We start from the raw sequence: 14192 nt of genomic DNA, 5'->3' as shown, positions 1-14192 counted from the left end.
TTACTGGTAGAGGACAGGGTGTACGATGCGTCACCCCCTTGGGTTTGACCTCGTCTAGGTTTTACAGTGACAGGAGAATATCAACTCCAGGACTCTGCTGCCAGGGAGCATTTAATGTTATTAAATGGAGCAGTGAAATACAAAGCACCAAATCGATGCTTGAGGCTGTTTGCAGGAGTAGAAGACCTAGAAGACCAGCAAAGTTAGGAGATCATCTGGAATTATGAAAATAGGCTAAACATTTCAGACATATTCACATGTTCCTCAGTGTTTCCACTTAACAGAATAAAATTATTCAGTTGGCATGTACCTACGACGATCACCTAGTCCAACTGCCTGACCGCTTTAGGATTCATTTTCCTTTGTTAACAAACCCTTAGAACGTTTGTCCCATTCTGATTTCTAAGATTTTATGCAGGTCAATGAGAGGTATGTGTTTCTGTACATTAGCAAACATGCGTTATTCACTTAAGTTTAGCAGAAGGGAGAGCAAATGAAAAATAATCTGTTAAAGACTTAAATTATCATTTGCCTGTAAGATTGTTAGAGGAAAGTAGCTGTAAAGAAAACAGAAACTGTGTTCAGTGAGGAACAGTAATTTTATTTAAATCTAATTCATGCGTAAGCATGATAGAACCCCAATTTAACTTTGGCAAATATCACAACAAAAAAACCCAAGCAGCCTATACAGAACAGTGAAAATGCCAAGGATATGGGTTCTCCACAGTTTCACTGCAGAGCAAATGGATTTAGAAGCCTCACTTTGGCTACATCATTTATAACCATACAATTAAATAAAGGTAGTCTTTCACTATCACTTCTTGACTTCTCCAAGATCTTCAATGCTATCATCATCCACCTAGAAAAAAAAAAAAAGCCAAAACACAGCATATTAAGTATATTTTCTTCTTATGTGTCTCACTCAATATTCACCACTGTACATGTAATAAAGTGTGAGAGAAGTACACAGCACCATCCGAGATTCCCTGCTGTAAATTCTACGTGAGTGACATGTGCCTATAGGACACAGCCGAACCTATGGGGCTCTGAATAAAGACAGGCCTAGAAAGTTATTCCAGAAAGAAGGCCAATACCAGAAATACCAGAAAAAGGGAGAGTCAAAGAAACTGCATGTGATTACAGCAGTGCAACCAAATCTCTCAACCATCAACATTTCAGTCCAACCCAAAATTAGCTAATCTCTTCTTCTGAAGCACAAGTGGGTTTTGTTTCAGGTTTGTTTTTTTTTTTTCTAATTTTGCAATATTTTAAGAGATTTTGAAAAATAAGATGGCAATGTAAAAATACTTAGGCATTCACCACTAAGAAACAGTCACAAAGAAGCCACAGATATTTGACAGCTGGAATTATTCTGCCATGCCTTCCTCACTCTAGTATCCACAGTAACAGCACTACATGTTTAGAGAGCTAATGTTTCTTGGATGACAGAAGCAACATTTGACTTCAAGTTTAATCACTCCCTAACCTAGTCATTCATAGGTGGGAATGCAACAACTGGTCTTTTATTTTTGCACAACAATCTGTGCTGTACAACCATCTGTGCTGCCAAAGATGAAACCCTTTTTCAAAATCGTTGGGAAGTCACAGGCTATTCTGGAAACTAGAGTTCTGACAGAAGAAAGGGTTTATTACCTCAGGCCACTTCTCCTGGATTACATCGATAATGTCATCTGTAAAATCCCCCTGAATGATGATTTCGTCTTCTCCTGTTACTGAGGCACCGCAGGAAAATTTCTGAGCAAAAAACCTTTGTGCTTCCTTAAGATCAATTTCTGTTGACAGGAAAATGGACAGTTTTTAAATACAGTCATTTCATACAAGTATTTTCTCAAGTTTAAAACCAAAATCTTCTTTTAACTCTTGAAAAACTAGTGGCAGTTTACAGTTAAAGCTTTGCTACAGTTTCCATTGAAAGCAAAAGTCTGTTGTTTACATACGAAACAACTGACTACAAATCTAGCAAACTCTTCAACACAAAAATTGCTGAATGTCCTCTACACATTCTGTTTACACAGGCCTATGCTACACACACTCACTAGAAAAGCACATGCAAAACTGATTGAAAAGACCCTCCAGTTCTGAATAACTTCCATAGTTATTGAACAAGTTTTTCCACAGAAGTGCTTCAGTATATTCCCTTTAGAAACACATCCCAACAATTTTTGAGATTGGCTTCCAGCACGAAGATACAGTTCAGATCAAGCTAGTGTGTATTACTGATCCCTCAAGAAAACTGACAATACACTCATGCAGGAAATATGTAACACATCTTGTTAATACAACCACGGTTAAAACTTACCTTTTTAACAGAATTCATGATCAATGTGGGAAGTAAGATGTTGTTATAGGTATAAACACCAAGTGGCTGTTTGCAGCTATGTAGGACAAACCAAAGCTATGCAGGACAGCATCGTTAGTGTACTTTGGTATGATTTGACTGCCATACTAGAAAGGCAGTTAAAGCCTTACTTACTCAGTCTCAAGAACAGGTAAAATTAATTGTCAATAACATATTTACAAGTTTGATGGAAATAAGCATCTTTTTGAAAATAAATACGTTTATAACCTGTTTCAAAAAAACCTGTAACCCTATTTGTTTGCAAACACCGTGGAAATAAGGATTTCAATGATTTATCACTGAGGGAAGTCAGTGTACCTTTCGCATGCTTTGGAACTGCTAAAAGCACCTTGGGACTTTCACTTCGCACAGATGGAAGCGGATCACACAATGTAATACAATCAGAAGAAATATCATGAGGTTAAAGGCAAGCACATCTAAACCCAAGAAAAACCACATAACAAAAGTCAACTCACCAAACGTTGCAAGGCCACATACTCTTGTGACATATTTTTTCTTTGCTCTAGGAATTTTAGCTATTGTAACTTTCTGTGGTACAGTCTTCTTTTTCTGTTTTATCTGACCCCTTCCGCCTTTAAAACAGAGTATAAGGTTACATGATTAGTTAAATGATGTCACACTTAATCAAAGAAAAAAGCATATAAGTTCAGATTTCATCCCTTAAACAAAGAAACTGTTATCTCCCCATCTGTGTTGGTAAACAAAAATATATCTTGTACATTGTCTCACATTCAGGTTTTTTTATTATTATTTAAGAAAGGTCCCATGTCATCAAAGCTCAATATTACAAGAAATAACAATATACACATGTCAAATGGACATTCAAGTACAGCTTGCATAGCAGACCCCACTACAAGTATCAAAAAAGGGAGGGGCTTTCCCCACACTTTACTAATCACTGCATTTGGTCTACATTTAACCCCTCCTTCAGGAATTGTTCTTTCACTGTAATCCTAGGAACAAATTGTTACTTTAATGCTTTTCATGAGTTTAACAACCTCAGGGTTTGTGTCCGAGGCAAAGCAACTTCCGTCCATTTACTGAGGCCATGAGGACATGCCTATTCAGGCTGCTGCTTTAAACCGCAGATTTAAGTTCTAGACCCCAGTATGAACCATATATCTATGAACGTGCTAGCACAAAACATCATGCCTCTGAAACAGAAGCCAGCTACAGTAGTTGACTGCCAAACTTCCACATGATTTAACATCTTCTTTCTTACTGTCTGTTTCTAGGCCAACCTGAGGGAACACTTCACATATCAGGCATTTATTAGTCTGAGTAAAGCATGCAAAAGTTATATTCCACTCATTAGGATTCTTAAGTCAGATTAAGATCTCGGTTCTCTTTGTATACAGTCATCAAATTACGCCAGGGTAACCAAAGTTTCATGTTCTTGAGCCTTCTCAGCATGAAAACCTAAAGAATTTATGACAAGAAAACTAACCCCTTGTGACTACTTCCTCCTCTAACATGCAGAATTTTCAATTCTACATTACTATAAACTGATATCCAATAATTTAAGACAGTAAATTTCTGTCTTAAAATTTCTTCAGTAAATTTCTGCAGTGTTTTAGTAAGTTTTCACTTGTTTTTCCTCACCCTCTCTCTTATGGTCAATCTTATAGCATCATAGTTAACACCATACCATAAGTTTTAATGAAACTGTAGATTCTAGGAAAAAAAACCCTAAATATTTTAAACACTATTATTTGAACCAAAACTCAGACTGAAAACTAACTATACCACCCCACACAATAAATTAATGTTGAAAGAAAATCTCCTGAAGTCTCTGGGAAAAGCATCCAAGCTACAGAACATAAATTACTGTTGTCACTACACATAGCCTACTGACAAGGTAAACATAACTGGTTACCAAGACAGACACAAAAATAAAACATCTGCAGTGATATGTGGCTTAAAATCTGAATCTTACTGGGCTATTAACCGTAATTTCTGAAGCACTACAGACACCACCGACACTCCACAGGCAAATGCGTATTAACAACCCCAGCATTCTGATTTCTAGTGGTAAGTATGCTCATTAATTAAACAGAAAGAACTCCAACAATAGAAGATAAAAATGTGTTTAAATTGTTGCATATATTTTATATCTTCCAAAGTTGGTTTTTGAAAATGTTTTTCATTAGTATTGCTGAGAAGAGACATAGCTGTTAAAGGAGACATAGGTCATAGTGTTAAAAGCATAAAACCAAATCCTGTTACGTGAATACAGAGGACGGGTGGAAGGAAAAAAGGCAAAAGCAGTGTCATGAGGCATTAATGGAGGAAAGCAGTCTTTGTTCTACTCTGCAAGCAACCTATAAACTGCTGTTAAACAGGGCAGAAACAAGTATTCCGGGAGGCATGCCAGCTGATTTTAGGTCTAGAAGAATTACTCCCTGAGTAAGTACAACAGCAATGACAGGAACAATGAGACACACATGATGCAGGTCACCTTTCACTTGCTATTCCTACTATCCAATTCTTTCACCAGCATATATCACCACACCAACTCTGCTACCACTGGAAGAAAGATATTCGGTATGTTTTGTGCAGAGTCAAAGCGTAGCTAACAACCAAAACACAAGGAATCCATGCCATAGTCCAGACCAGCAGTGAGAAAGGGATGCCCCAAACTGCTTATATGTCAGTACCGCAATCAACTATTTAGACCTTGCCTCTCTTTTGCTTCTTCTTCTCTTCTTCTTCTCCTGCAGTTCCTTGGCCTTCTCCAACCCCAGCTTCCTGTTTAGGTGAATTTTCTTAAATGCATCAGAAAGGAGTGGGGAGAGGAAAGAGAACAAAATTAGTGGTCAGACAACCACAGCCTTACAGGAACAGGAAGTAAGGTACAGTGGTATTTTGCTAAATCCGTAAACTCTGTGCTTAAGTGCAGCAGGCCCTTGACTGATGCGTGTTACATCTTCATTACAGTACTTACGCAAATTAGACTTCAGAAAAGCCTTAGCTCAAAGACAGTTACAATTTCAATACAGCCTCTTCACATAATTTCCACAGAAAGACAGAAATTAATGATAGTGTTAATATTGAAATTCCAAATGCAAATCAACAAGTTCCCTATTACTAATGACCTTTACTCCAGCCATCCACAGTAGACTGGACAAACATAAAATCCAATAAACTAACTTTGATGGGAAACAAGTACATGGATGACTGGTTACAGCAGGAACCTTAAGAAAGCTCAAATGTTATTACTGAAATTACACATTGTTCATTCAGTGTTTTCTGACACTATCAAGCATATTTTCACAGCATCCAAAAGCACCGTAGACTCCTAAGAAAATTATTAACTTTCACATTTGATACAGCAGGAAAAGGGAAGAGATGAGAACTGGACAAGCTCAAAGATTTCTGAGTATGTCTAAGGGCACATACCAGTTAGAAAATAGAAAAGATTCTTACCTACTGTAAGTTTTGCAAACTCATCTGGAAAATTCTTTTCTAACCATTGTCTGCATTTAGTCACATCAGGCATATATTCGCAGTACTAGAGAAGAAAGGTCATGTGAATTTGGTATCAATGAATCAAAATATATTTGCTATTCAGCTCAGCCACTTCTCCTTAAGATGACTGAATATGAATACTATACTAGCACATAAGAAACCTCGTGTCATCCTAAAGATGACAGTGGCTGAAGCACAGAACTGCCACAATTAAGAAAAGCCAGAAAAGATCAGAAAGGATCATCATAGTCCGTAATCATAGGACAGAAAGAAGAAACTCGGACAACGAAAAAATTAACTCACCTCTGTTGGCAATGAACAGACTGGAGAAAGAAGGGAGGGAAAAAAAAAAAAAAAGAAGAGATTACAAAAATAAGTTCTCCAATTACAGCCTTAGCATTAAATTCAAAATGGTATTTTAAAGTTAGGGATGACTTCTTATGTCATAACTTCTGGTTATAACCACACATTGACACAGATTACTTTATTGATACCACTCCACATTTTAATTTTTTTCTCAGTAGTCATTTGCTCACACACTCTGTATTACGGTAAAACTATCCCAGCAAGAGCACCCAGCCAATGAAGGAAGGGAAGGAGATGCCTATAGCTTTGGGAAAAGTTACAGAAAGAAACACCAGTTCTACCTGAGGCAAAGGATATACCTAATAAATTACCACGTGATTTGGTTAGCTTTTCTTTTTCCAAGAGCTGCCAATGTCCAGAAGAGGGGCTGGGCCCCAGAACAGACCCAAACCAATTGTGCAGACTTTCACGCACAACAGGGATTATTTCCTAATCCCCTGCAACTGTATTCAAGCCCAAAGCAAAATAACATATCTATCTAAAACACACACCTGTCAAGATTACTTACTTTCCTTTATCATCCACGTAACTACAAATGTAATGAGTAAAGAATAATTCTAAACACAGTGTAAAAATTACTTTCATGAATTCTAACTTTATTTCTTATTGTCATGCTAATGCTCAGAGGCCTCTTCTGTGCTAAAGGCTTTACTCGCTTTCTGCAGGAAAAGATCTCTGCTCAACAGTTCACAATCTGAGCACCACTCTCGCTTCTTTTACACACAGAATGCTGTCAGTACCTCCATCTCTCAGAGGGAAGACCCCTACATTTCACCAAAAATGCTTTAGGTAAAATACACAACACAAGCTATTTCAGAAAGATGATCAGAAAGGTCAAGCTGATCATGGTCTAGCTTCTCAATAAAAGCTGACCAAAAGAAAATCTCCGATTCTCTCATTCTTTCTGCTAGGCTGCCCTCACAAACAGCACATTGTAAGAATCGTGGACAACTGCCCCTTCAGCACTTGCCTCCACAGTAGAGAACCCGAAGAGGATAGTCGGCATCTGACCTGGCACCGCTCCTTACGTCTCCTCTGCAGTCAGGGACCACAGGCTCAGCTACATCTGTGGCCATGTCACAAGCCTGGAGATCACAGAACGAAAGAATCAGGACCTAAGTTCTGGGTTAAAGTTATTCACATCTTTCCCAACTCAACAAGGATCCCAAAGACTGATGAATTCCAGAGAAAATAGGTACAATCGTAAGAAGAGCAAAAAAAGAAACAAAAAAAGAGGTCAGGAAATAATGAAAAAATATGGGGAAAATGGCTGCAAAAAATACCAAGCAGTATGGAATTCTAGCACATAAGGGGAAAAACCCCAAAGTGCCACAAAATGCTGTGTGAAATGAAGAAAGATCTGCGACAACACCACGTGGAATTACAGAACACACTGGGTTAAGCAAAATGTGAAGTATCATGCTAAATCAGTGGCATATGAACAGCAGGTGCACTGGGGGAGTGGGGGGAGGTACTGCCACTATACTAGCAAAGAAAAGGGGTCATTTCAATCAGCATCTAAAGGATTACAAGCTGATCCCAGGACACTGGCAAAAAAACCCAAACACCACAAAACAAGCAAACCAAACTTGACCCACTAATACATTTAACAATGGTTTACATGCACACATTCTCGGGCAAGGGGCTTAGAAAATAGGAGTCAACAGGGAAGGAGTTTGCAATGCGTAAGTCCCCCAGGATCATGGGAGCAAGCAGGCTATGTGTGTGGAAGAGTCAGAGTCAGGACGCTGTACAAGCTGTGCCTGGGCAATGAAGAGAGCTGAGGGAAAATGCCAGGGCGCCAGAGGTGGTGGGGTTCGCGGCAGGGGGGCCTCAGGGAAAAGCGGTAGACGGTCGTAGTGAGGAGAAGGATGCTGGAGATGGAGATCCCAAATGGGGGAGGGAGGGTGCTGGGCAGCAGGGGGTAAAAGCGGGGGCTGATCGGGGGGAACGGTGCTGGGGAACCAGACGTGATGGGGATCACAGACGTGGTGGGATGTGGGGGGCAGAGCTGAGGGAAAGGAGGGCGCCGGGTACCTGAGGAGGGGCGGGCTCGCAGTGCGGGGAGGGTGCCGGGGCTGAGGGAAAGGAGGGCGCCGGGTACCTGAGGGGGGAAGATGCTGAGGTACGAGAGGCGAAGGAGTCACTGCCAGGGGAGGCAGAGCCGCGGTACCGGAGGAGAGGGAGGGTGTCGGAGCTGAGGGAGGGATGCTGATAGCCGGGGGAAGGGGGGGGGAGAGGCCGCCCGCCCGCAGGCGGGACGCCGGGGCAGGCCGCTCGCCGCTGGGACGGGGCGGCGGCGGCGGAGAGCGGCTCCCACAGAAAGGGGCGGGGGAGCGCAGAGGCGGCAGCGGCGTGGCGTTACCCGGGAGGCCCCGCAGGCCGCGGCGGTGGCGGGGGGGGGGGGGCGGCGGCTCCTCCTCCTCCGGCGGCGGCTCCCACACACCGCGCGGCACGTGCGCCTTCACCAGCGCCACCGCCCTCTCGCGAGAACCGCGCGCCGCCGGAGACCGCGCGGCGTGACGGGGAGGGGCGTGACGGGGAGGGGCGTGACGGGGAGGGGCGTGACGGGGAGGGGCGTGACGGGGAGGGGCGTGACGGGGAGGGGCGTGACGGTGCGCGGCGTGACGGTGCGCGGCGTGACGGTGCGCGGCGTGACGGTGCGCGGTTTGAGCCCCCGCTGTCTCAAGCGTGCGAGCCATAGGCTACCCGGGGCGCGTGACCAGGCGAGCTACGGGGCGCCGGAGCGGCCGGTTGCCGCCGTTTCGCCCTTGCGCGGAGGCCGCAGGCCCGCCCGCCGCCATGCCGCGGTACGCGCAGCTGGTGATGGGCCCGGCGGGCAGCGGGAAGGTGAGGCCGGGGGGCGGGAGGCGGCGGGGCGGCGACAGCGGCGCGGTTCGTCGGTCCCTGATGGCCTGCGTGTGCCTTGCAGAGCACGTACTGCGCCACCATGGTGCAGCACTGCGAGGCGCTGGGCCGCGCCGTGCAGGTGGTCAACCTGGACCCGGCGGCCGAGCTCTTCAGCTACCCCGTCATGGCAGGTGAGCGGCGGGAGCTGCGGGAGGCTGCCTGCGGTCACCCTTGGGCAGCGCTGTAAGCGAACGGCACTAAAACCGCCTCGTTGTTCTAGACATCCGTGAGTTAATCGAAGTAGACGACGTCATGGAAGATGAATCCTTAAGGTTTGGTCCCAATGGCGGCTTGGTGTTTTGCATGGAATACTTTGCCAATAACTTTAACTGGCTAGAGGAAAGCCTTGGGCATGTGGAGGATGACTATATATTGTTTGATTGCCCAGGTAAACAAATGTCAATGTTTTGCTATCATTCTTCATGTGCAATATGAAATGTGCAGTACTTCTGTTTTGTTGGTTGTAATCATTCACACGTTATTTTTTTGCATTATTAACAGTTGTCAGAGTCACTTTCAGATGTTTCAGAAGTGAACTTGGTCCCAGGCTAGTCTGGGCGACTGCACTGACATCTGACAGCATCATATGGTGTGGGAACGCTATGGCAACTGCTAACTAACGCTCACTGGAGGTCAAGGGAAGAGGAAAACCCTTTTATTTCTTTTCCACTTCACCAGTATAAGTTCACCCAAATACAGTCAGAGTTGTCTGAAAAGAAGGAGGATACTTTCTTTATCAGCTTTTATTTATATTAAGTGCAACAGCCCTATCTATATAATTGATTACTGTGAACTGTTCCTGTTAGCTTCACATTTCTGCATACTAATATCCTAAGTGTGCCCTAGGTCAGATCGAACTCTATACACATCTGCCAGTGATGAAACAGCTGGTGGAGCAGCTTCAGCAGTGGGAATTCCGCGTCTGTGGAGTTTTTCTTGTGGATTCTCAGTTTATGGTGGAATCTTTTAAGGTATCCATTTGAAATCTGTTGTAAGAGTTAAGATTGATAAAGAACAGGAAATGTGAGCAATTTAGGGAGCTAGGTTTGTTTAGCCCAGAGGGAAGAACGCTAGGCTGGGGGAGAGCTGATTGCTGTCTTCAGCTGCCTCAGACACAGGTTGCAGCAAAGCAAATTCCAGTTGGATGTAAAGAAAAAAATCCAGCACTGCGAGAGTGGTCAGGCTGGAACAGGGGCACAGAGAGATTGTGTAGTGTACGTTCATGGAGTTACTCAAAACTTGACTAGGCAAAACCCCTGAGCAACCTGATCTGACTTTGAAGCTGGCTCTGGTTTGAGCAGTTGTATGAACCAGATAACTTCTAAAAGTCCCTTCCAACCTAAATTCTTCTGTGATTCTGAGAGCCTTCTCAGATCTGGAGAGAGAGCAGACCACTTTCCCTGTCTAGCAGTAAGAATTCTGAGATGGGCTTTGAGTTTTGTAATGGCCTTTTCAGTGGCAGATCCAGATTTGAAGCTCTGGAAATAAGATGGCAGATGGGAAGCTCCGCACCTCCCTTTTCCAACAGAGATAAGGACTCCCCACTTGGCCTCGTGTCCATGTTTCATATATTCACTAGATTTGGTCTGTGGTAGAGTGTCCTGCACGTTTGTATTTTTTTCTGTACTTAACTACATCATTTTTCATATTCCTTAAGTTTATCTCTGGAATTCTGGCAGCACTGAGTGCAATGATATCGTTAGAGATTCCACAGATTAACATCATGACCAAAATGGATTTGCTGAGCAAGAAGGCCAAGAAGGAAATAGAAAAGTAAGTTCCAAAAAAATTACTCTGTAGTGTAATATCTGGAGGTGAACTTCACTCAAAATGTTTCCCACAGTTAAAACATGCTTTTGGAATGGAGAAGATGCATTTGTTTTATATCGAACATAGTCTTTAAGTCTGGACCAGATGCTTACAATTTAGTCAGAGACAAAAGGCTAGCTCCATGTTTGTACCTGTCTCTGGAGTTTTCTGTAAATAATTATCTTGAATAACTTATGTCATTCTGAATGACATTCCAGGGTACTATACTTCAAAACCTAAACCGGAGGTGATCCTGTCAGTTTTTTTGATACTGAACATACTGAATTACTTATGTGTTACTTTTACATTTGTGCTAAAATTACAAAATTAAAAGTTTTTCCCTGTGGTCTTCCTCAAAGCTTTCTTGAGTATACAAGTATATTAGCAAAAAGAAAATAAAAAACACTTCAGTTGTTTCTACTAGCAGTTGTAATCTGAGACATTCAAATACTTACAAAAACTGTTTTTAAACATTTTAAGTTCTCCTGATAGGAGGTTAGTTTATTCAGATCACAGAATGATAAATGGTTTTGGTAGCTATCTCAAAGCACAATGATTCATTTGCTCTGTGGCCAAGGATTCTTTCAGTGTTAATGATGGCTTTATTTCTTCCCAGGTACTTAGATCCAGATATGTATTCTATGATTGAAGATTCTACAAATATATTGAAAAGCAAAATGTTTAAAAAGCTGACTAAATCTATATGTGGATTGGTAGGTATATTGCTTTTTAACGAGTACCCTTAAATTCAGTCCTGTTTTTATAAACCATACTGTATGGTCGCTGACTTCACTGCTGTTGTACATACTGTATGTACTATAATAATTCTCCCCTCCTCACCCCAAAACTATGTATTTACCTACCAGACTTAATTAACAAAGCCAGGATCTCAAAGATTCTCAGGCACTTGAACATTTTACTTTTTGCCTGTTTTAACTCAGCTTTTGATTTTTTTCAGATTAGCATAAGATTCTTGATAATAATATTTGGATTGTAGCCAATAAGTTTCCTGTGAATTCTGTTCTGTTAGCAATTTTGGAAAGCAGCTTTAGCTACTGTGTAGAAATTAGGACTGATAGCCAGCGGTTCTGAGTGGGGAATTGCCACTGGTTTGCAGCAGGGATTTAAATGGTATTTTAGCAGTCCAGACAATGAATATTTAAGTTTGGTTTAAGGAAGGTGCTTAGAGTGATTGAGAACTAATTTACTGCGTTTTCTTACTAATGCCCTTTGAATCCTTTCTCTAGATTGATGACTATGGTATGGTTCGATTTCTACCTTTTGATCGCTCTGATGAGGAAAGTATAAATATAGTTCTGCAGCACATAGACTTCACCATTCAGTATGGAGAAGATCTTGAATTTAAAGAACCAAAGGTAAGGTACTTCTGATGGTAAGATGAAAATGTAAAAAGGATCTGTAATATCAGTTGTAATATAAATATGTTCTTTGCCTTGCTAATAAATTATTGTCTTAGTATGGTTCAAAATAAGCTATTGTCTTTTAGTGACAATGCTTACATTGTGTTCATTTACAATTACAAAAGTAAAATTCTTTAATATCATCTTGCATATGCAGACTGATCAAATGGTTGTGTTTAAAAGTAATGCTTTGGTTTTCAAAAATAATGGCATTTTAAACTTCAAAGGTCAGAAAGGACCATTAAGATGACTAAGATTTCTTCCTGCATGACTGTTCAAACTCCCCTGATAATTCCTATGTTGAACCCATGTGTTGTATATGAGACATAGAATTTATTCCTAATCTATCGTGTAAAATATGTGATAGAAGACTGCTGTGTTAAAATCTGTTCCAAGCCCGGTCTAGTTTTATTATTCAGCTCATAAATCCTAAGGAACAAGTCCAGTGCTTTTATTACATTTTTTTAATTCAGTTTTGTACTCTTAAGTATGCAGAATACCTGGGTCTAGATTTTGACCTATACAATTTCAATAGCTCTAGAAACAGATTGCTTTTCAGAAAGTTGTGCTGCATGTTTTATGGAACCATATTAGAGATTGTTCCTGTTGTGGTTTCTAAAATAAAGCATCACAGAACAGACAATGTACAACAGGCACTAGGGAAAAGTCAGGTTCTACCTTTTTTGTTTTCTTTTTGGCAGGAATGCGAAGAAGATAAATCTGCTCTTGTGGATGAATACTTTCAAGATCATGTGGATGAGTAAAAGCCACGTGTTCAAAAATGGGAGGAAAATACCCTGCTTGTGTTAAAAACAAAAAAAAGTAAAAGAGAAAAAGAAGTTTAAACATGTAAAAAAATCCACACAAAGCTACTTCTGTTTTGTCTGTAAGATAATTAAAATTTATAGTGAAAAGTGAGTTATATGACCTCATAACTATTTTAATAAACATTTTTTATTCTTATGTGTGTGTGTTATAAAATACATAGGCTAGCATTAGTACATACTAAAGTTCCCCACATACAGATGTATCTCATTTAAGCATAGGAATGCTTGAACAAAATCTAGTAATTTGCAAAAGAGGCAAAGGCAAATACAAGTATGTTACAGATATTTCTCTCAAATACTGAGTAATTAATTAGTTTCATTATTAGCTGAGAGAAAGAATTGTTCTAAAGGGTGAAAATTGTATTTCATTAACTGAACCTGTATCAGGTGAAGAAATTACTGGCAACTTCAAAGGGACATCTGGTCAGTGGGTGGTGTCTCACCCTTCTTAAAAAACATGAGTATTTTACATTCACTTTGGAAGAGCCCAGATTTTAAGCCTTCTTAAGGCTGGTTTTTGTACAACTTGCATGTGGCTTTAAGTACTTGATACATTGATAACATCTTGAACACAGCACAACACTTAAATAAAATAAGCTTAAAGAGATTTCAGTGATGGTCTTGTGCAGTCACTTTAAAAAGTGTGTTAGTTAATGAACACTTCAGCAACCATTAAGCAAGCTCCTTTCTTGTCCTGAATAGAGAACTCATACCCCTACTATGTGACCTATTCAGATAAGCAAAACTTCAGCCCATTATCTCCAAAGAACATAATCACCTAAGGAAATAAATGCATGTAAAAATGGTCCTAGGAATTTTTCAGGGAAGTAGCATCAGTTTTTTAATTGGATGTAGCTGTTAACAGACTGTTCATAATCAGGTAATAATTCAAGCCATATGTGAAAGTGTACAGCTGAATTTACCTGTCACTGTTTATAGTTCTTTTATGTATACAAGTGTTCCTGGGTCGTCTTGAGTGTTTCAAAATATGTTTTATTGCTTCTCCTAAAA

General features: G+C 40.9%; 2 protein-coding genes across 3 annotated transcripts; one reads left to right on the top strand and one right to left on the bottom strand.

Moving 5' to 3' along the window:
• Positions 1-580: 580 nt before the first annotated feature.
• On the bottom strand, positions 581-8270 carry DENR (density regulated re-initiation and release factor). The gene is made up of 8 exons (XM_052797455.1): positions 8252-8270; positions 7185-7299; positions 6152-6171; positions 5807-5891; positions 5062-5145; positions 2836-2952; positions 1654-1793; positions 581-859 (listed from the first exon to the last, which is right to left on the bottom strand). Exons 2-8 carry the CDS (start codon positions 7288-7290, stop codon positions 815-817), a joined length of 597 nt encoding a protein of 198 aa, XP_052653415.1. The 5' UTR covers positions 7291-7299; positions 8252-8270; the 3' UTR covers positions 581-814.
• A 629-nt stretch (positions 8271-8899) lies between these two features.
• On the top strand, positions 8900-13317 carry GPN3 (GPN-loop GTPase 3). Of its 2 annotated transcripts, none has more exons than XM_052796548.1 (8): positions 8900-9024; positions 9147-9255; positions 9345-9512; positions 9971-10095; positions 10782-10897; positions 11550-11646; positions 12181-12309; positions 13056-13317. In XM_052796548.1, the coding sequence occupies exons 2-8, from the start codon at positions 9165-9167 to the stop codon at positions 13116-13118; spliced, it is 789 nt and encodes a 262-aa protein (XP_052652508.1). In that variant the 5' UTR covers positions 8900-9024; positions 9147-9164; the 3' UTR covers positions 13119-13317. The 2 variants fall into 2 exon arrangements, with proteins under 2 accessions (XP_052652508.1, XP_052652507.1); XM_052796547.1 differs by having other exon boundaries at positions 8906-9064.
• The last annotated feature ends 875 nt before the right edge of the window (positions 13318-14192 follow it).

This window comes from Harpia harpyja, chromosome 9, assembly GCF_026419915.1.
Source record: "Harpia harpyja isolate bHarHar1 chromosome 9, bHarHar1 primary haplotype, whole genome shotgun sequence".
NCBI classification, from domain to species: domain Eukaryota; kingdom Metazoa; phylum Chordata; class Aves; order Accipitriformes; family Accipitridae; genus Harpia; species Harpia harpyja.
Note: the sequence above shows the minus strand (reverse complement) of the source record. Positions and strands in the feature narration are given on the sequence as shown.